Consider the following 20,712-nt stretch of genomic DNA (forward strand, 5'->3'; position numbering starts at 1 on the left):
ACCGAGAGAGGCGCACCGACTGAGCCGGGGTCGGGGAGCCCTGCTCCTCTACCCAGCCCCAGCCAAGGGCCCGTCCTTTCACCAGCAGCGCCACGTGAATCAGAGCTGCTGTCACGGGTTTTGTTTAAATGTTTCTGTTCCCTTTCTTCCCTTTCTTTCCTTCTATTACTTACTGCAGGAAGGGAGTTCTGGGGGAAAGTTGAGTAGAAAAGATCGTTTCGTGTGTGGCAAATGGTGAGAAAGTTGAGTTTACCTGACAATCTCATTTTGTTCCCAGTTTAAAAATGTCTTAGGTGTAGAGTATTGAAAAATAAGCAAAACCAATTTAAAAATTTGCCAGCTTTTTACACCCTGCACTTGGCAGTGCTTTACTTTCAGTTGCTGCTTTTTCTGTCGGTACTCAGATAAAGAATGCTTCAATCCTCAATACATTTTAGTATCTTTTCTAATTGTTTTGTAATTTGACAATAACTCTTGTATTTCAGGGGACAGTGACGATCCTTTCTGGCCAGCGCTGCACTGTTTCATGGTCATTCTGGATCGCCTGGGGTCTAAAGTCTGGGGTCAGCTCACTGACCCCATTGAGGCATTTCAGACCATCATCAACAACGCAAGCTACAACAGGGAGATCCAGGCCATCCGGAGCAGCTCGGCAAGGTCAGCTCTGCGGCCGGGCCGGGCCCCTCCGGCGGGGCTGCCGGGCTGAGCAGGGTGCTCTTCTCTCTTCCCTTCAGTTCTCTGATTTCTGTTTGTTCGTAATATTTAAGGACCAAGTTAGAACCGGAGTCATATCTGGATGACATGGCGACTTGCAGCCAGATTGTATACAATTATAATCCTGAAAAGACCAAAAAGGTATGCAACATTTTAGATGACATTGTATTGCCTTTATATTGTAAGACCATGTTTTGTTTTGTTTTCATTTTATTTACTGATTTTTAGAGTGAGAGGGGGGCGGGGGAGGAGCAGGAAGCATAGTTGCTTTTTGTATGTGCCCTGACCGGGCAAGCTTGGGCTTTCGAACCAGTGACCTCAGTGTTCCAGATCGCTCTGTCCACTGTGCCAGCACAGGTCAGGCGCAAGGCCATGCTTTATATAATTTGTGATATGTAGCTACTCTGAATCAGCTACTGCATAAAGGCTTTCTGGTTAAACCAGATGTATTGTGCACAGGGGAGTAGTGGACTTAACATCCACACTTTGGAAAATTAATTAAAAACGTGGTTTTTTTTTCTGAAGCTGGAAACGGGGAGGCAGTCAGACAGACTCCCGCATGCGCCTGACCAAGATCCACCCGGCAGGCCCACCAGGGGGCGATGCTCTGCCCATCTGGGGCATCGCTCTGTTGCGACCAGAGCCACTCTAGCACCTGAGGCAGAGGCCACAAAGCCATCCCCAGCGCCCGGGCCATCTTTTTGCTCCAGTGGAGCCTCGGCTGCGGGAGGGGAAGAGAGAGACAGAGAGGAGGGAAAGGGGAGGGATGGAGAAGCAGATGGGCACTTCTCCTGTGTGCCCTGGCTGGGAATCGAACCCGGGACTTCTGCACGCCAGGCCGACGCTCTACCACTGAGCCAACCGGCCAGGGCCTAAAAACGTTTTTTTCCCCCACTATTTAAGAGAGAGGAAGGGAGAGAAAGAACTCGTCTTTCATTTAGTTCCATTTAGTTGTGCACTCATTGATTGCTTCTCGAATGCGCCCCAGCAGGGGATTGAACCAGCCACTGCTGGAGTGCTGGGTGGACACTTGATTCACTGAGACACCTGGCCAGGGCTGGAAAATTAATTTTAAAGTACATTTAGGAGGGGTGGAAAGTTTATGGGACGGGGAGATACGTGATATGACTAGAAATCAAGACCAGCTAATGGAGAGGTCAGTGTAAATTTACCTTTACGTGAAGCATGACCTTCAGAGTTGAGCTATTTCCCTTTCCTGGGGGGGAGGTGACCCCATAGGAAGGTTGAGCCGTGTATTTTCTTGTTTGCAGTGCGTGTGTTGACCCTCTCATGGATGGTCTTGTTTATTTCAATGTCAGTATTTCTTCCATTTTAGGACTCAGGGTGGAGATCAGCCATTTGCCCAGATTATTGTCCTAACATGTATGAAGAAATGGAAACCTTAGCCAGTGTGCTTCAGTCAGATATTGGTCAAGACATGCGTGTTCACAACAGCACATTTCTGTGGTTCATCCCTTTTGTTCAGTCCCTCATGGATCTTAAAGACTTGGGTGTGGCTTACATAGCAGCGGTCGTCCACCACCTGCACTCCCAAGTCAAAGATGTTTTCAACCATCCAGTTGTCATGTGTGACAAAGTCACTGAATTTTTTCTTCTAATTTTGGTGTCGGTGATTGAACTACATAGAAGTAAGAAATGTTTGCATTTGCTGTGGGTTAGCTCCCAGCAGTGGGTGGAAGCCATTGTGAATTGTGCCAAGCTTCCCACCTCTGCATTTACCTGGAGCTCTGAGAAGTCACCTGGCAGTGGGCTCAAAGGAACAGCAGTAGTCACATCTCTGTCCCTGCATCCAGTGCCCTCCAACTCTGTACAGCTTGCTTGTGTGCAGCTGATTAGAAGTCTCCTTAAAGAAGGTTATCAGCTTGGGGAGCAAACTCTTTGTAAGCGATTCTGGGATAAGCTCAACTTATACTTGCGAGGGAATTTATCTCTAGGTTGGCAGTTGACTTGTCAGGAAACACAGGAGTTACAAACTTGTTTAAAGGAAATCATTAAAAACATAAAATCCAAAATTCCTCAGAATACTGTTTTGGTCGAGCCAGCTCCTTCATGTAAACTCTCGCTCGCATCTTGTAAAGAAGAAGGTGGACAAGTAGGGAAGACATATGAAAAAGGCCGGCACTGTCTGGAAAGCTCCAGCCCAGCGTTTTCTATAGAGCCAGTGGAAGCGGATGTGTATCAGGTACGAAAGAGTAGAACGCTGAGCAGAGCAAGCTCTGGAGAAGAGTGTAATGAGGCAGGTTACATAAAAGGTGTGAAACAGGAGGACCAGCTCTCAGCCAAGTCATGCTTCAGTCAGAGCTGTAAAAACCCTTTCTCTGAGAGAGCCCACGGTCAGGGGCCGGTGTGTGCGAGGGAGCAGAAGTGTGGGAAAGATCACTCCTCAGCTGCGACACAGAACTGCACTTCAAGACACGGTCCAGAAAGGGGGTGTGAGAGAGGGAGAAGTAGATCGGCACACTTGTTGACTGACTGTGACACCGATTCTCCAGAAATAGTGTCCGCCTCAGGGGAGGATTTCCCTTTCCTGAAGGGCGAGGACCTTGGCAGAGCCTCCAGAGCCAAAACCGAAGTGTGCAGAAGGGAAATCTACGCTAGGTTATCGCGTGTAATAAAGAAGGAGCACAGGCAGAGCTGTCAGGGGGGTCCTCCTGTGAAGTCCGAGGGAAACCTGACTGTGGCCGACACTGAGGGTTTCTGCTCAAGGGGAGGCCAGAAGGCGGATCGCTTCGCACCTCCTCTCTCTCTGGACCCCCATGATATTCTGGATAATGAAAACGGAGAACAAAAATTTCATAACAGTTTTTTGCTGAAGAAGCAACAATTAAAGAATGAAGAGATAGATGCTTTTTCTTCTGATGAAAACGATTGTCAAATACAGGAATGTGTTGATGATAAAGGTTTGATCTCATTTTCAGAAATGATCAATTTCATGCATAGACCATTTCCCTTTAAAGAGCCTGTGCCTTTACTTGAATCAAGAGACAAGGAAATTAGCAAGAGTACTCATCAGGGTTCTTCTGACTTGAGCGAACAGGCCCCTCGCCTCAGTCCTCAGTCTGACACTTTAACAGATTCTCAGATAGACAGAGACCTTCACAAGTTATCTTTACTAGCTCAAGCCAGTGTTAGTAAGTTTCCATCACATTCGACTCCAAACAGTTCACCCCAACTACAGAGAAAAGTAAAAGATAAAAGAAATTTCAGAGCCAACCAAAATAATGTCAGGGAAACCTGCCGTGGACAAGTTATTATTATTTCAGATTCTGACGATGATGGTGATGAACGAATTGTAGATTTTGAGAGACACATTAAAGAAGAGAAAACGTGCATTAAGAAAGAATGTCCAGAGCCGCGCACTTTGGTGGCCTGTCCAGACGTGGAGATGAAGCTGCTGGAGGAGGAGAAGCCGGAGTTCCCCTTGGAGTGTGAGGACTTGGACTCTCAGCTCTTCGAGTTTGAAAGTCAACACGAAATGTTTTCGGCTTGGCAAGATCAGAGACCAGAAAACAAGAATTCACTTCAAGAGGATGAAGAAGATTCCTGTTTGATTCACGCCGCTGATACCACGAATGATTGGGGTTATATTACAGATTATCCTATGTATGAAGAAGTTACTAGAAGAAAAACAGAGGACATTGAATGTGCAGAACCACAGCCTAGTAGTTCTGTTGAGGAATTTTGTGAAATTCGAGTAAAAAAACCTAGGAGAAAACAATTTGAAAAACGGGGGGCTGAAGATCCTCTCAGTCCTTCCTCTTCTGTCAGAAATGAGGTCCTGGCTGAAAATCACTTGAGCGTTCCAGACGTGAGGACCTCCCCCAGGCTAGGTGTTCAGAGGACCACTCCAGCGTCCCTGAAGAAGGTTTCCCCAAAGCCTCGTGGTGGTTCCAAACCTGTGAGGAGAGTCCCAGTTTCTAAAACTCCTAAAACACATTTGGATACAAAAAAAGGGCAGAATAAAAGTTTAAATTATGTAAGTTGTAGGACAACTCCTGCTATAGTGCCACCAAATAAAATTCACCGGTGTCCTGAGCCAACTTCAACAGTTGAGAAACTTGGTCTGAAAAAGGGTCGTCGTAAAGCATTTGACTTGTCTCAGCGATCTTTAGACTGTATAGATCAGTTACGTGACCATGGCAAGAGTGTTGGAGTAATTGATACCCGAAAAAAGACTAAGTCATTTTCTCCTCAGACTCGTTTTGTGAAAAATAAGAAAATGCTTGGGAGTCCGGATCTTCAGTTGCAAAGGCAGGCAAGACCCAAATCTCAACGCAGCAGACAAAGACGAAAGGACCGTGAAAGTGCAGCGGCCACGGAAGCGAGACCGTGTGCCGCGCAGAGCGCCGCCGTGCTCACAGCAGCGCCAGAGAGGTCAGGTGACAGGCGTAGAGGAGCAGCAGCGCCAGAGAGGTCAGGTGACAGGCGTAGAGGAGCAGCAGCGCCAGAGAGGTCAGGTGACAGGCGTAGAGGAGCAGCAGCGCCAGAGAGGTCAGGTGACAGGCGTAGAGGAGCAACTGGAGCATCGGCCAACAGTAAGGGACACCGGTCAGTCAAGTGTGCGTCTCCTGAGCAAGCACCCGTGAAAGCAAAACGTGTTTCCCGGGGGGCTGGTGATAACAGCCTTCTGAATCAGTGTGACCCTCCAGGGCTAAATGGGAAAATGCCAACAAATGAAACCATGGTCTCTGCTTCAGAGGACCCTTTAGGTGGAGGTGACCTGGCTGGACCTCAGTTAGAGGCGGCAACTTTGAAGAAGGGCGAGCCGGACTCTGACAGTGATATGGAGGAAGATGCTATCTTTTTGACACAACATGATCCGGAAGATATGGATTTATGTTCACAGATGCAGAACGGCAGTGAGAAACCGATTGAAGTAGTGCAGGGGGAAGAGAGCGTTCTGGTGGAAGACCCCTGGGGAAGTCGGCCTCAGCTGGAGTCTGGGAGCCGCACCCGGTGTCAATACGAGGGTTGTGTTGAGACTGTGAGAGCCCGGGGAGGACACTGCTCGAAACACTCCGAGGCCAAAGCCGCCGATGAGGGCGTCTTCCGAAAACCTGCCCTGCCTCCTTCGAAGCCCTCGAGACCTTCCACGACCAAGATTTTCACCTCCAGCAGCACTTCCCGGATGGCTCACCTGTCCAGGTCTCTGGAGAGCGCCGCGGCCCGTCCGGCTCTGAGAAGCAGGTCTAGCGCAGGTCGGGCTGCTTGGAAAGCAGCTCACCCAACCTCGCCGGTGTTCCCGAAGCCGCTGGGCGAGGTGAAGAGTCTGGGCAACGTCCCGCCTTCTCCAGCTCCAGACCGTCCCAGCAGGCAAGCCTACACGTTCCCGGATGCCGAAAGCAGGCCGTTTTTCTCTTCTCCGGTCAGCATGCTCCTGTCACAACAGTCCCTCTCTGACACCTTTGTCAAGGAGGTCTTAAGCTGGACGTATGACATGTTTGTGAGGTTTGCCCAGTGTGGGCCCCCAGAAAATCTTTGTCAGAACATCTTAAGACCTGTGCCTGTCAGATTTCAAGACTGTGAAGATTATTTTAATGTTTTTTTACCTTTGATAATGTTGAATACTTTTGAAACAGTAAGTATGTATTTTAATTGTATACCATTCACACCGGGAAGTTGCTGCTTTTCTTGACCATGTTGAGTAATGGAATGTGTTGGAACCACTGGGCTCCTGGTGACATAGGTCGTTTCTAGACTTCCCATTGCGCAGACATTTGTGCCAGACACGGTTGGAGGTGCTGCGGTCGGTACAGAGGGGACGGTTTCTTCCCCTCTGCGCGGGGCTTACAGACAGTTCAGTGCCCGTGTACCTACTGACCCCGAGGTCCCCCAGAGGAAGGTTTTCAGCGCCAAGGGAAGGGAAGGCTTCTCCGAGGGATAGTCTTATCTGCATTTTTTAAAAAAGTAATGTTGCCATTGACTCAAGTTTTTGTCAAGAGGTGGCAAAGGATAAATTACACTGAACAACAAAAAACTAAATCCTAAATTTCTCTTAATAAGTCTGTTCGCGGTTTCTTAACTCATCATAGCAGCTGCTCTGCCCCTCAGCTGCCTCTCCCTCCCCTCTCTCCCCGCCCCCTCTTTCCCTCCCTCCCCCTCCTTCCCCTTCCCCTCTCTTCCTTCTTTCCTTCCTCTCTCTTCCTTCCCTCCCCTACCTCCTCTCCCCCCTCCCTCCCCACCTCCTCTCCCCTCCCCCTCCTCCCTCCCCCTCCCTCTCCTCCCTCCCCTACCTCCTCTCCCCCCTCTCCTCCTTTCTCTCCCCCTCCCTCCTCTCCCCCTCCCTCCTCTCTCTCCCCTCCCCCCTCCTCCCTCCCTCTCCTCCCTCCCCTACCTCCTCTCCCCCTCTCCTCCTTTCTCTCCCCCCTCCCTCCCCTCCCCCTCCCCCTCCCTCTCCTCCCTCCCCTCCCTCCTCTCCCCCCCTCCCTCCTCTCCCCCTTCCCTCTCCTCCCTCCTCTCCCCCCTCTCTCCCCTCCCTCTCCTCCCATCCCTCCCACAGCACACCAGGCTCTGGGGCTCTGGTTCCTGCTCCCTCCCTGTCCCTGACTAGGACTGCCAAACAAAATACCGCATTCCCAGTTAGGTTTGACCCTCAGGGACACAACTAATAGTTCTCTAGTGTATGACCACCAGGGCGTTGTTAGGCTTAGGTGTGTTTTATTCTGTTTGGTGGTCTGTGAGCTTCCTGGATCTATGATTGGCATCTGATGTTCATTGGGGGGATTCTCAGTCCTGGTTGCTTTAGTGTTGCTGTTCCTTCCCTTCTCTCTTCTGGTTCCCTTCACGCCTGCCCTGCCGCTTGCAGTCAGTCATCCATCAGTTCTTGGGTAGCCGGTCGCACCCCCGACCCCCACCCCGTTTTCCTGCTCTCTGCTTTCAGCGTTGGTCGTTTCTGCGGCCGCAGCCTGGAGCTCCGTCTGCCCGGCCAGGCCCGCCAGGGAGCAGGGAGCGCGGCCGCGGCCTGGAGCTCCGTCTGCCCGGCCAGGCCGGCCCGGAGCAGGGAGCGCGGCCGCGGCTTTCGGGTCTCACTCCTCTTCCCGATGTTGGGTCTGGGGCGTTTCTTTTGACTCTTCATCATTTATTTCTCTGCTTACACTACTCATCTATTCTTACATGGTCTGAATTTTCATTACATTCAGCGTGTTAACAGTTTTTAAAATTCCCTGGTTTGATAGTTCAACTTTCGTGCCATATCTATGATTCTGATACTTTTTCTTCACATTGTGCCTTTGAGTAGCCCTTGTAATTTTTGTTGAAAGGTGGATGGGAAATACTGGGTAAAAGGAGCAGCATTACATAGGCCGTTAGTAATGTGAGTTGTCACAGAGGGTGTGCTCTGTGGTCCTGTGATATGGTCTCGGGCTTTTCGGGAGTCTGTGCTGGGACGGTGAACCTCACACGGGTCTGTCAGCCCCTGCCTGCTCAGGTGGGACCTGCTGGCTGGAGTTGGGGGTTTCTCTTCCCTAACCTGTGTTAGGTTCTGAGAAAGCCCCGCTGGTTAGGCTCTGCTAAGGGATGTCCCCACAGAGCAGGCCTTGTTAAGATCTGAGTGCTCTGTTGTGTTTAAAAATGGTTCTTCCCCTCGCCTTGCTGGAAGCGAAGGAATTTTTCTTCAGTGTTCATGGCGAGGGCCTGGTGGGCCTCCAGCAGGTGAAACTCACCAGGTGCGGCCCTGGTCCCGGTACTTGGAGTTGTGCAGACTGAGCCTCTGGCAGTCTGTCAGTGGAGGCAGCTTCCCCTGTCCACGCAGAGCTCTGTGTGACGGGGCTGTGAGGGTCAGCGGCCCGTCTGTCTCCAGTTTTAGGGGCAGTAACCCTCACGTCTCTGTTGAATGCAAGTGGAGTTTTCACCTTGGTCAGCTTTTTACTTGTTAGGGTGGAGTGGCAACCTCTCAAAGTCCTTACAGGCCAAACGGGAAACTGGAAGTCCCAAATTACGTTGTTGTGTCTCTGTCTCCTGGGACTGGGTTCTGGGTGTCACTGTGGCACACTGTGGAGTGTTGCTGGTTAGCACTGGCTGGCCAGGATGCTTTTGATTTCTTAATTTGCTTTTCTTTTTCTTTTTTTTTTTTTTTTTTTGCTTTCTACAGTTAGCACAGGAATGGATCGGCTCTCCAAATAAGGAAAAACCCTATCAGTTGCATTTACGAAAATTTCCTGCAGAATACAAGAAGTACTGGGAGTTTGTGGGTAAGTTCTTTCTTATGTAACTTGAAACATATATATATATATATATATATATATATGTTTCTAGTATATATGTATATATACTAGAAAGCCCGGCGGTCATACGAAATGACCGCTGTTCTAGATATTATAAATTGTAATTAAAATGATTTGTGCAAAGGTGTCTGCTAATTCAAACTGAATTACCCAGGGCAGGCGGCGAGGACGCCCCTTTGCTTAGTGCCCCACGGGGTTTTCCCCTTCTACTTGCTTAATTGCTTAAAGTAGAGTGCAATGAAGGAAACCACTGGCGGTACATTTCTTAAGAGCCACTGGCCAGCTCAATAAATAAAGGTGATTTAAATAATAAAATGTTAATTCACATGTCAAAGATCTCTTTGTACACAACATTTCTTGTGTAGATCTTTCCATCATTTTTAACAATGTTTCCATACTTGCAACATTGAGAAAAATCCGTTCTTGCCATGGTCAAATCGATTAGTTTTTAACTTGATGTTTAAGGACTGACAGTGTTCACATTTAATATTCATGTCACCAGAGGAATGCTCAAAAATTAAAGTTTCTCCGTTTGAAACTGTTTTAATCCTTTTTGCGTTTCGGTCAGCATTACTCTGTCGTTTTTTTGCATTTCTCTCCTGCCTTTGTTCAAGGGACTCATTTTGTCGAGAGGCTTTTTTGTCTTGCATCTGAGGCAAGCCTTGTCTTTCTCTGCTCAGTGGTTTCTTTTTGTCGAGAAAGCTGTTTTTGTGCAGCTTTAGCTCCTTTTCTCTCCTCTTCAGTGCTATATTTTCTAGGAGGCATTCTTAAAAGAAATTACGTTAAGACGTAGTTTTTATGTAAAACAGATGATTGCCAATGCAAACAAATGTTCACCTTCCCCCTGACACGCTCAATTTGCGTTCAGCCGTGGCAACTTCACCCCATTGGCTAGTACAGTTATGCAAGCAACCAATAAGCTATCGGCGACAAACAGACACTTAAGCCGCATATAATAAAGATACGCGCACACACACAATAATTGGAGGTTTCTTTTGAGGAAATATTTGAATTTTCTGGGATGTAGGTTTCTTAAGTTGAATTTGTAACCTCTTACAAAGACTGTGTTTAAAGTCTTTTTTTTTTTAAGCAAGAGAGACAGAAGGACAGGGACAGACAGGAAGGGAGAGAGAGATGAGACACATCAATTCTTCTTTGTGGCACCTTAGTTCATTGATTGCTTCTCATATGTGCCTTGACCAGCGGGCTACAGCTGAGCCAGTGCTCAAGCCAGCAACCTTGGGCTTCAAGCCAGTGACCTTTGGGCTCAAGCTAGTGACCATGGGGTCATATCGATGGTCCCATGCTCAAGCCAGTGACCCTGTGCTCAAGCTGATGAGCCCACACTCAAGCCGGATAAACCTGCACTCAAGCCGGTGACCTCCGGGTTTTGAACCTGAGTCCTCTGTATCCCAGGCTGTACTGTATCTACTGTGCCATCGCCTGGTCAGGCTGTCTGAAGTCTTAATGAGGATAATTACTGGAAAAGTTATGAATATAAAATTTCTAGTTTTAATCATTCTGTAAATAGAAGATCACAGGCCAAAGTACCCATGGAAGCTGGGCATGAGAGAGAGGGTGAGTGCAGGGGTTTGACGGGGTGAAGGGGGGTTGTGATAATAGGGTTATGGATTCTGAGGAAGTCTTCCTGCCATCTGTAGTCTCATTTTATGATTAGTCTGAAACACAGAGTCACATTTATGTATTAGTTGTAAATAAAGCACATATTCAATATAAAATAAGAAGTATAAATTTTATCCACTCCTCCAAATTCATCCTACTCCATTAGATTCACCTAAGAGGAAAGCATGTGTATCTCTTGGGGGAAGGTACTGTATTCATTATAGAGCATTCAGGTAATATTAGCCAGCAGTAAAATAGACCTTACCCATCATTCCTGTTGTTCAGAGATAACTGGAGGAACATACTAGTGTGTGTCTTACTGCCAGACTTTTTTTACTCACCTGTGTGAAATCTGCATGTGTGTGGTAGGTAATTTTCCCTGTTTTGTGACCATTTTTTAGCAAATATAATTGGCTTTATGTAGGGTGGAGCCAAAATAGGTTTGCAGCTCTGAGTGCATGAAACATTTTATTCTTGTATTATTATTTGTTATTACATTATTTTCTATGTGATCAAATGTAAACCTACTTTGGCCTCATCCTATCTATACTATCTGATCGTATGTGATTCCAGATGCTGGGTATGTACCTGTTTAGAAAAGATAATTTCAACTCTGGCCGGTTGGCTCAGTGGTAGAGCATCAGTCCGGGTTCGATTCCTGGTCAGGGCACACAGGAGAAGCGACCATCTGTTTCTCCACCCCTCTCTCTCCCCTTCTCTTTCTCCTTCCCTCCTTCCTTCTCCTTCCCTCCTTCCCTCTCCTCCCTTTTCCCCCTCCCTCCGTACCTCCCTTCATCCCCCCCTCTCTTCCTCTCCCACAGCCATGGCTCCATTAGCAAGTTGACCTTGGGCAGTGAGGATGGCTCTGTGGCCTCTGCCTCAGGCACTAGAAAATGGCTCAGTTGCTGAGCAACAGAGCAATGGCCCCAGATGGGCAGAACATCACCCCCTCGTGGGCTTTTTTCCAGGTGGATCCCAGTCAGGGCACATGCAGGGAATCTGTCTCTCTGCCTCTCCTCCTCTCACTAAAAAAATAAAATAATTAAAAAAAAGAAAACAGTATCTCCACCTTCACTAAGCTTACCTTTGACTTATATATTATAGATGTCTTTTCAGAGTTACTACATAATGACAGTATATTCCATTGTAAGCGTCTCCCATAGTTCCATTTAATACATTTCTAGTTAGATGTGGACATTATTTATAGTTTCTCACTGTTATGAACACTGACTAAAGCGTTGTTCTAGGTCAAACAGGATGTGGCTCATGGCACGTTTTGAGACTTTTTCAAGATTTTTTTTTTTTTTTTTTTTTTTTACAGGGACAGAGAGAGAGGGACAGACAGGAATGCAGAGAGATGAGAAGCATCAATCATCAGTTTTTCGTTGCGAGACCTTAATTGTTCATTGATTGCTTTCTCATATGTGCCTTGACCACAGGCCTTCAGCAGACTGAGTAACCCCTTGCTTGATCCAGCGACCTTAGGTCCAAGCTGGTGAGCTTTTTGCTCAAACCAGATGAGCCCGCACTTAAGCTGGCGACCTCAGGGTCTCGAACCTGGGTCCTCCGCATCCCAGTCTGATGCTCTATCCACTGCGCCACTGCCTGGTCAGGCGAGACTTTTTATTCATACTGTTTCTCTGCCAAAAGAAATACCAGTTTCACTTCTAACATAGGATGTAAGAATGTATATCTCTCTCATTTACTGATTTAAACTTTTTTTTCAGTTTTATATACAAAAATTATCTCATTGAAGTTGTGGTTGTTGTCCCCAGATCTTGCCTGGTCATTTGAATTATTGGGCGTCAGGGGTGGTGATAATTGTCTGTCTGTTCCCCTTGTCCTTTTTTTCTATTAGGCAGGTTGTTTTCTTCTTAATTTGGAAACATTGTAAATAATATTTAAGTCAATAATTTCTCTGGTATTTATCTTCATCATATGGTAGACTCCATAGAATATACTAGAGTCTGGTTTCTTTTATTTAACCTGTCTGTACAACTCATCCTTCATTGCATGTAGGCTATTTTTTCATCGTTGTGCTTGTATATCATTGTATGAACATTTATCAGCCTCACTGTTGGTAGGCATTTCTTCCGGCAGTTTGACTTGGTGTCAGGGACTCCCAGCACTGTGCCCAGGTTCAGTGATTGATGAGAGGACTCAACATATCCTTGTGCTCACGGCTGTCACTTACTGTGGTGAAAGGATACAAAGCAAAATCTCGGGGAAAGCTCGTGTGGGGCAGGCTTCCCGGGTCCCCTCTGGGCGGAGTCCCACAGGACACACTTAATTTTCCCTGTTGTGAGTGATCACAGCGCAGGTGAAATGTTCCTGCCCGGGAAGCTTGTCAGGGCCTCCGTGCCCCAAACCCTTGGGCTCTGCCTAGCCGAAGGTCCACTTCCAGGAGGGAAGCGGTAGTCGGCATGAACCACATTCTCTCTGCACACAGGTGAGGTGCAGCCAGCCGTTCTCATTAGCGAGCGGTGGGCACTGTCCAGAAATACAAGTTCCCAGATGCTGAGGGCCAGCCCTGTGAGCCCCTTGCTGAGGGCACAGCTGCAGGCCTGCTGGGCCAGCTTTCATATAAGCATTTGATGAGTAATGTTACTGTGATTCTTTGTGTCGGTTTTCTGAGGGCATTTTAACTTTTTAAAATTTTCCATTCATTTGAAGAAGTGGAAGGGAGAGAAAGAGAAGCATTTTTAGTTCCATTTAGCTGTGTACTCATTGATTGCTTCTCATACTTGCCTTGAACAGGGCTCGAACCCCTGACCTCTGGTGCTCTGGATTGATGCTCTATCCACTGAGCCAACGGCCAGGGGTTGTGAGGGCACTTTTGTTGAGTATGTCTGAGGTGGATGGCAGTGTCTCAGGGCATACCCACGTTCAGCGTGGGGGTAACGCCGCGCCTTTGTGGACTTCTCCCCCACCAGCTGCGTGTGTGAAGTCGCATCAGCTGTCTTCACCAATCCATTCGTGTTAATTGCTGGGTTAATGTTAGCCATTACAGTGTGTTGTTTGCTGATGGTCTTTTCTGGTTTTATTTTGTAATAGTCAGTGAGGTTGAGCACCTTTTCATTGATTTAGTAGATGTTTCAGGAACCTCCTTGGGGAAGTGCCTGTTCAGGCTCTTCATTCTCTGGTGTCTTCTTCGTGCTGATGTGTGAGGTTCTTTGTATAACCGGGAAGAAGCCATTCTGCCACTTGGGCTTGCATTGTGACTCTCTCAGTGATGACCGGAAAATTCTTATTTTATTCTTCCTAAGAATTTATTTTTAACATAACAAATGCATTTGTGTGTGTGTGTGTGTGTGTGTGTGTGTGTGTGTGTGTGGTTCGTGCTCTATGTGGCAGCTGAGATGCTATCTCAACATCTAGACGAGGTCAGCTATCCTGTTTTTGTATTGCCCTAGATGAGGGGTTACATTTCTAAAGGGCTTTGAGGAAAGATGGTGAGTATGCAGCAGGCGCCGTGTGGCCTGCAGAGGAGAGGGCTAGCTCTTCACAGGAAAAGCTAGCCAGTTCCTTCTCGAGAGGCTGGGTTGTTCGTCAGCTTGGAACTCAGGTTTGTGCGTGAGAGAGCTGTGGGTTCCGGTCCCTCCTCTCCCCAGGCGGGGACGGACTTGCCCAGTGCTGTGTGGAGAGACTGTCCTCTCTGCTCTGCAGAGCCGCGTTTGTTGCAAATCTAGTGTCCACCTCATGAGCGGGTCTTTCTCTGGACGCATTTCTTCTTCTTTGGGTCATCTGTGCCTCTGCCACTTTGCCTGGTTACTCACCCTGGCTTTGTAGTAATACCTAGTGAGGAGGTCCTTCTGCCATGATTGGCCTCGACAGTGCCTTGGCTATTAGTATCCTTTTGCATTCTGAGGTGAATTTTAGAGAAAAAAATTATGAAAATTTGTTAAGAACTGACATCTTCCCAATTCTGATTTTCTAATGTGTAAGGCGGATATCATCACTTGCCGGTATTTAGGGTTACTTTTAGGAACCTTTTAGTTTTCTGCGGAGAGGTTTTATAGATGATCTTTGGCTTTTTTTTTTTTTTTTTCATTTTTCTGAAGCTGGAAACAGGGAGAGACAGTCAGACAGACTCCCGCATGCGCCGGACCGGGATCCACCCGGCACGCCCACCAGGGGCGACGCTCTGCCCACCAGGGGGCGATGCTCTGCCCCTCCGGGGCGTCGCCATGTTGCGACCAGAGCCACTCTAGCACCTGGGGCAGAGGCCACAGAGCCATCCCCAGCGCCCGGGCCATCTTTGCTCCAATGGAGCCTTGACTGCGGGAGGGGAAGAGAGAGACAGAGAGGAAAGCGCAACGGAGGGGTGGAGAAGCAAATGGGCGCTTCTCCTGTGTGCCCTGGCCAGGAATCGAACCCGGGTCCTCCACACGCTAGGCCGACGCTCTACCGCTGAGCCAACCGGCCAGGGCGGCTTTTTTTTTTTTTTAATTTTATTTCAGTGAGTATCTCTAAAATATATGGACCTTAAAAAATCAGGCCCTGACCAGTTAGCTCAGTAGATAGAGCGTCAACCTGGCGTGTGGACATCCTGGGTTCAGTCCCCAGTCAGGGCACACAGGAGAAGTCACCATCTGCTTCTCTTCCCCGCTTACAGCCAGTGGCTCGATTGGTTCAAGCGTCAGCCCCGGGCCCTGAGGATGGGTTGGTTCGTCCACACATGGACCCTGGTGCTGAGGATAGCTTGGTTGATTCAAGCAACAGCCCTAGATGGGGGTTGCTGGTAGATCCCGTTCGGGGCACATGGGGGACTCTTATCTCTCTATCTCCCCTTCTCTCACTTAAAAAAATCAATTATTTTGTTGCAAAAATATTAAGAGTTCCCTATTATCAGATAGCTAACCAGCAATCAAATTTCCAGTTTCCTTACAAATAATTTTTTCAGCTGGTTTGAATTAAAATCCCAATTAGGTTCACTCATTGGCATTGGTTGGTATGGTTTTAATTTTCTGATTAACTTTTTTCCTTCTCTAATTTGTTTATTGGAGAGATTGGGTCCGTGGTCCTGTAGGAGTTTCCACCGTGTGAATTTTGCTGATTGTACCCTCTGATGGAGTTCAATATATTGTTCTGACCTCTGCATTTCCTGTAAAATGATAACTGATCTAGGGGTTTGATCAGATTTAAGTTTATTATTTTTGCCAAACTTGGATAGATGGTGGTATTTTCCTTAATTGAGAGATGCTTGGTGTCTTATTTCTTTTCTTTTTGTACTAATTACAGCTTATGGCTTTGATTGATTAATTTATTCAAGGATACGAAGTGGTGATATTTTTATTTGATCATGTCTTCATTTATTTGCTGGAATGGTTCTGTAAAGAGATATTTCTCCATATCATTTAGTTCATGTTATGCTTTATAAAGAAAAGCAGAATGAGTAGTTGACTCTTGACCAGTTTTGAAGTGAACGGGTTGGTTCCCTGCAAACAGTGGTACTGGCCAGCGTGCCGTTCTGCGGCCCCTCCCGTGCAGGTGCACTGACTCGGAGCACGGGCTGCCGTCCGCTGTACTGGGCTCCTCGTGCCAGTGCCGAGCTGCTTGGAGGGGCACTGACTCGGAGCACGGGCTGCCGTCCGCTGTACTGGGCTCCTCGTGCCAGTGCCGAGCTGCTTGGAGGGGCACTGACTCGGAGCACGGGCTGCCGTCCGCTGTACTGGGCTCCTCGTGCCAGTGCCGAGCTGCTTGGAGGGGCACTGACTCGGAGCACGGGCTGCCGTCCGCTGTAGCGGGCTCCTCGTGCCAGTGCCGAGCTGCTTGGAGGGGCACTGACTCGGAGCACGGGCTGCCGTCCGCTGTAGCGGGCTCCTCGTGCCAGTGCCGAGCTGCTTGGAGGGGCACTGACTCGGAGCACGGGCTGCCGTCCGCTGTAGCGGGCTCCTCATGCCAGTGCCGAGCTGCTTGGAGGGGCACTGACTCGGAGCACGGGCTGCCGTCCGCTGTACTGGGCTCCTCGTGCCAGTGCCGAGCTGCTTGGAGGGGCACTGACTCGGAGCACGGGCTGCCGTCCGCTGTACTGGGCTCCTCGTGCCAGTGCCGAGCTGCTTGGACAGGGCCTGCCAGTCTGGGTGGGCTTGCTTTTGGTAGAGGAGACTTCTGAGGCGTGACAGCACAGAGGCAAATAATAATGACCAAATATAAAATGAAAACCAGAACAAGGGGACTTGATTATATATTACATTTATTACCTTCTTTTGTTTTGGTTGACGACTTCTTTTTTCCAGTTTTCAACAACTTTTCTTTTTTTCTATTTTAGAAATTCTACCTCTTTTACTATTTTAGTAGGTTAAAGCTTATAGTGTGTGCATCCTTGATTTTTCAAAGTCAAAATCTATGGTTGTTTTTTTTGTTTTTGTTTTTTGTTTTTTTGTGGAATAATAAACGACTTTATTGAGTACAGAGCGCACATCCCGCCCGGCAAGGTTCCCTGGCCCCGAGGAAAGAAAGATGGAGGCTAGGGAAGTTGCCAAAATCTGTGGTTTTAATAGATACTTGAAATGTCTCCATAGACAGGCAGAGTCTTTAAAAGACTTGACCTCTGTTTATGCCCATCTTGTGTCGGGTGCTCTTGTCCTGTATCTTGTGTCGGGTGCTCTTGTCCTGTATCTTGTGTCGTGTGCTCTTGTCCTGTATCTTGTGTCGGGTGCTCTTGTCCTGTATCTTGTGTCGTGTGCTCTTGTCCTGTATCTTGTGTCGTGTGCTCTTGTCCTGTATCTTGTGTCGGGTGCTCTTGTCCTGTATCTTGTGTCGTGTGCTCTTGTCCTGGATCTTGTGTCGTGTGCTCTTGTCCTGTATCTTGTGTCGGGTGCTCTTGTCCTGTATCTTGTGTCGTGTGCTCTTGTCCTGTATCTTGTGTCGTGTGCTCTTGTCCTGTATCTTGTGTCGTGTGCTCTTGTCCTGTATCTTGTGTCGGGTGCTCTTGTCCTGTATCTTGTGTCGTGTGCTCTTGTCCTGTATCTTGTGTCGTGTGCTCTTGTCCTGTATCTTGTGTCGTGTGCTCTTGTCCTGTATCTTGTGTCGTGTGCTCTTGTCCTGTATCTTGTGTCGTGTGCTCTTGTCCTGTATCTTGTGTCGTGTGCTCTTGTCCTGTATCTTGTGTCGTGTGCTCTTGTCCTGTATCTTGTGTCGTGTGCTCTTGTCCTGTATCTTGTGTCGTGTGCTCTTGTCCTGTATCTTGTGTCGTGTGCTCTTGTCCTGTATCTTGTGTCGTGTGCTCTTGTCCTGTATCTTGTGTCGTGTGCTCTTGTCCTGGATCTTGTGTCGGGTGCTCTTGTCCTGTATCTTGTGTCGTGTGCTCTTGTCCTGTATCTTGTGTCGTGTGCTCTTGTCCTGGATCTTGTGTCGTGTGCTCTTGTCCTGTATCTTGTGTCGGGTGCTCTTGTCCTGTATCTTGTGTCGTGTGCTCTTGTCCTGTATCTTGTGTCGTGTGCTCTTGTCCTGGATCTTGTGTCGGGTGCTCTTGTCCTGTATCTTGTGTCGTGTGCTCTTGTCCTGTATCTTGTGTCGTGTGCTCTTGTCCTGTATCTTGTGTCGGGTGCTCTTGTCCTGTATCTTGTGTCGTGTGCTCTTGTCCTGGATCTTGTGTCGGGTGCTCTTGTCCTGGATCTTGTGTCGGGTGCTCTTGTCCTGTATCTTGTGTCGGGTGCTCTTGTCCTGTATCTTAACTGTCTTGGACCGTGTGAGGCATGATGTGTAGCCCTGGGCAGTCCTTCCTGTCCCGGGACGCTGCCAGTCCTGTGCTTGGCTTATCTCGGATGTGTGTTGGTCTTGTCCTTGGACATTATTTCTAACAGTACTGTCTTCTTCCAGACAGGGTTTTTCTCTGCTTTCTGCTGGCCTTCTGGGGGCATGAGCAGTGTGGGCCATCTTAGCCCTGTGAAGGGACTGTGTGTGTGTTAAGTGCCCAGGTGACTTGAAGCTGGGTGGCTGTCCATTGAGCGCTAGTTTACCTCTGCTGCACCCTTGGTCGTAGTCCTTCATGGTCCCTCTCTGTGCAGGTCTTGGCCTCTACCTGTTGCCTCTTCAGCCCGACAGGGTCATCCCAGGCACTGCTGGACCTCTCGGCTGCTACTCCCTGAGTAGCTGAGATGTTTCTAGGAAGTACTGCAATAAGCCTTCTGGACCCAAGCAGAGGGATTTGCCACCGTTGTGTTTGGGCTCTGATGCCTTCGCATAGGTATTTCTTCTGTGCGCTGTAGGTGCTCAGCCTGCCTGAGGCCAGGACTTTGCGCTTGGCTTCAGTGTGAGCTGCTCAGCCTGGCCGCGGCCTGAGCATCCTTAGCCCGGCGCTGTCGGGGCCCCGGCCCCGTTCACTCTGCAGCTGAATGCCCCAGTGGGCTCACGATTCTCACGTGGACTTGGGTCTGTTTTTGGATTTTCCCCTGGGATTATGAAAGTGGGGATCAAAAGACAATTTCTTGATTAAAAACTAAAACTTCAAGGAAAGGAAATGTATCAGCTACTTCTGAGTATTATATTTTCCATCTGTTTGGGCTTCTTAGCATTTTTAAAGAAAAATTTGATGATTCTGTATAATCTGTATTTGTAGACTGTCGTGGGGAGGTGTGTGTAAATCGCTAGTGCAGTCTGTGGGACTTAGCACAGGTGTAGGGTCCTCTTAATTAACCTTAGTTAAGTGATTCTGTTAGGACAAATGCTGACTTCCTGTTGTTCTGTAGTTTCTCTTGAGGAATGTGAACTATCTAAGCAGCTTCATCCAAAGGAAAACGATCTGGTGTTCCTGATTCTTGAGAGACCGAACGGAGAGAAGAGAGACATAGAGGGGCATTCCGACCAAGGTTCCGCTGAATATTACTGTGCTTACATTCATAAATTTCGCCGCACGTCAGTCAGTAAGTACATGAGACGCTGGCGGGAGCCTGTCAGCTATAAGCTCATCTTGTATTTCCCTTGAAATTGTCCTTTCAGCCAGGTATTTGCCACAGTAGATCCTTGAACAACACGGGTTTGAATTCTGTGGGTCCACTTACATGCAGATTTTTTTCAGTAAATATTACAAATGTATTTTCTCTCCCTAGAGTAGCTTAAGAAAAAGGTTAGCTTTAATTTAACAAGTAGCTGCTGTGTGCCTTGTCCTGTCACGTTGTCACCCTCCCCAAAGCCCTGCAGAGCACTAGAACTCCGCGCCGGCTCACCAGGGAGCCGCGGCTCGGGGTGCAGGTGTCTTCGCTGAGGTCTGCTCTGCGGGGGCTGGGTCACAGGTGCAGCCCCACTAGTGCAGCTCGGCCTACGAAGTGCCCGTTCTGGACTCTGCGCCCAGCTGCCTTTGTGACATTGCTGCCCCCTCCCTCCCGGTGACGTGAGGAAAACGTGATTTTGTTATTACCCCTTTTCCTTTTAGCATTGTATTTGAAAAACGATGACTAAGGCCCTTAAAGTTCAGCATTAGGATCAGGCTGCGTCATAGCTGGCATGCCATGCTTGTTTGAAGTGCGGTTGGAGCTCAGTTCTTTGTGTAGGATGCGTTTAGAAGAACAGTAACAGGGACAGTATGTGTTCTGACTGTTGCCATGATTACATTTGTCAAATTTATATTTCTAAGGTAGTTTCCTTCCCTGAACTTCTCATGTATCCAACCATCAGACATCTCCACTTTTCAAACCTCGTCCGAAAAAAACACTTGATTTCCTGCCTGAGATTTGCTGTCCCTTTAGTTTCCTATCCAGAAACAGGACCTCTCGTCGTCCTGTTGCTCAGGCCAGACCCTGGCAGTCATCCTCGATCTCTCTCACACTCTGCACCTGGTCCATCAGCAGATCCTATCTGCTCTGACTTTGCAACCCGTCCCGAACCCAGGCCCCACCTCGGCTGCTGTGTCCTGGTCCCTCCTACTGTCCCTTTTACCTGGATGGCTGCAATAGCATCCCAAGTGGCCTTGTCGCAAGTCCCTGCTCAGGAAGACCTTCCCTGCCTGCTGTCCGCAGTGCTCCCTCCCTGACAGCCCCACACGTCCTCACCCCCTTCTGCTTCTTCCCCACCTGACGTGTTTGGCCATCTGCCTCTGTCTTCCAGACATGGAGCCTCTTGCTAGGAACATTGCCTGCTTCTTAGAGGCATTCAGAAGTGTATATTGGCCTGACCAGGCGGTGGCGCAGTT

The 20,712-nt window shown here is 48.4% G+C and overlaps 1 protein-coding gene across 4 annotated transcripts in view; it reads left to right on the top strand.

Annotated features, from left to right (window-relative positions):
- The window catches only part of SETX (senataxin), a 78,190-nt gene that overhangs the window by 28,499 nt on the left and 28,979 nt on the right, over positions 1–20,712 (top strand). For 3 of the 4 annotated variants that reach the window (XM_066255881.1, XM_066255880.1, XM_066255878.1), the window contains 5 exons: positions 486–657; positions 768–855; positions 2,051–6,313; positions 8,825–8,924; positions 19,274–19,447. In XM_066255881.1, the coding sequence (XP_066111978.1) occupies positions 486–657; positions 768–855; positions 2,051–6,313; positions 8,825–8,924; positions 19,274–19,447 (4,797 nt within the window). The remainder of the gene's footprint in view (positions 1–485; positions 658–767; positions 856–2,050; positions 6,314–8,824; positions 8,925–19,273; positions 19,448–20,712) is intronic. The other variant, XM_066255882.1, reaches the window with a different exon arrangement.

Source organism: Saccopteryx bilineata, chromosome 2 (genome assembly GCF_036850765.1).
Source record: "Saccopteryx bilineata isolate mSacBil1 chromosome 2, mSacBil1_pri_phased_curated, whole genome shotgun sequence".
Classification (NCBI taxonomy): domain Eukaryota; kingdom Metazoa; phylum Chordata; class Mammalia; order Chiroptera; family Emballonuridae; genus Saccopteryx; species Saccopteryx bilineata.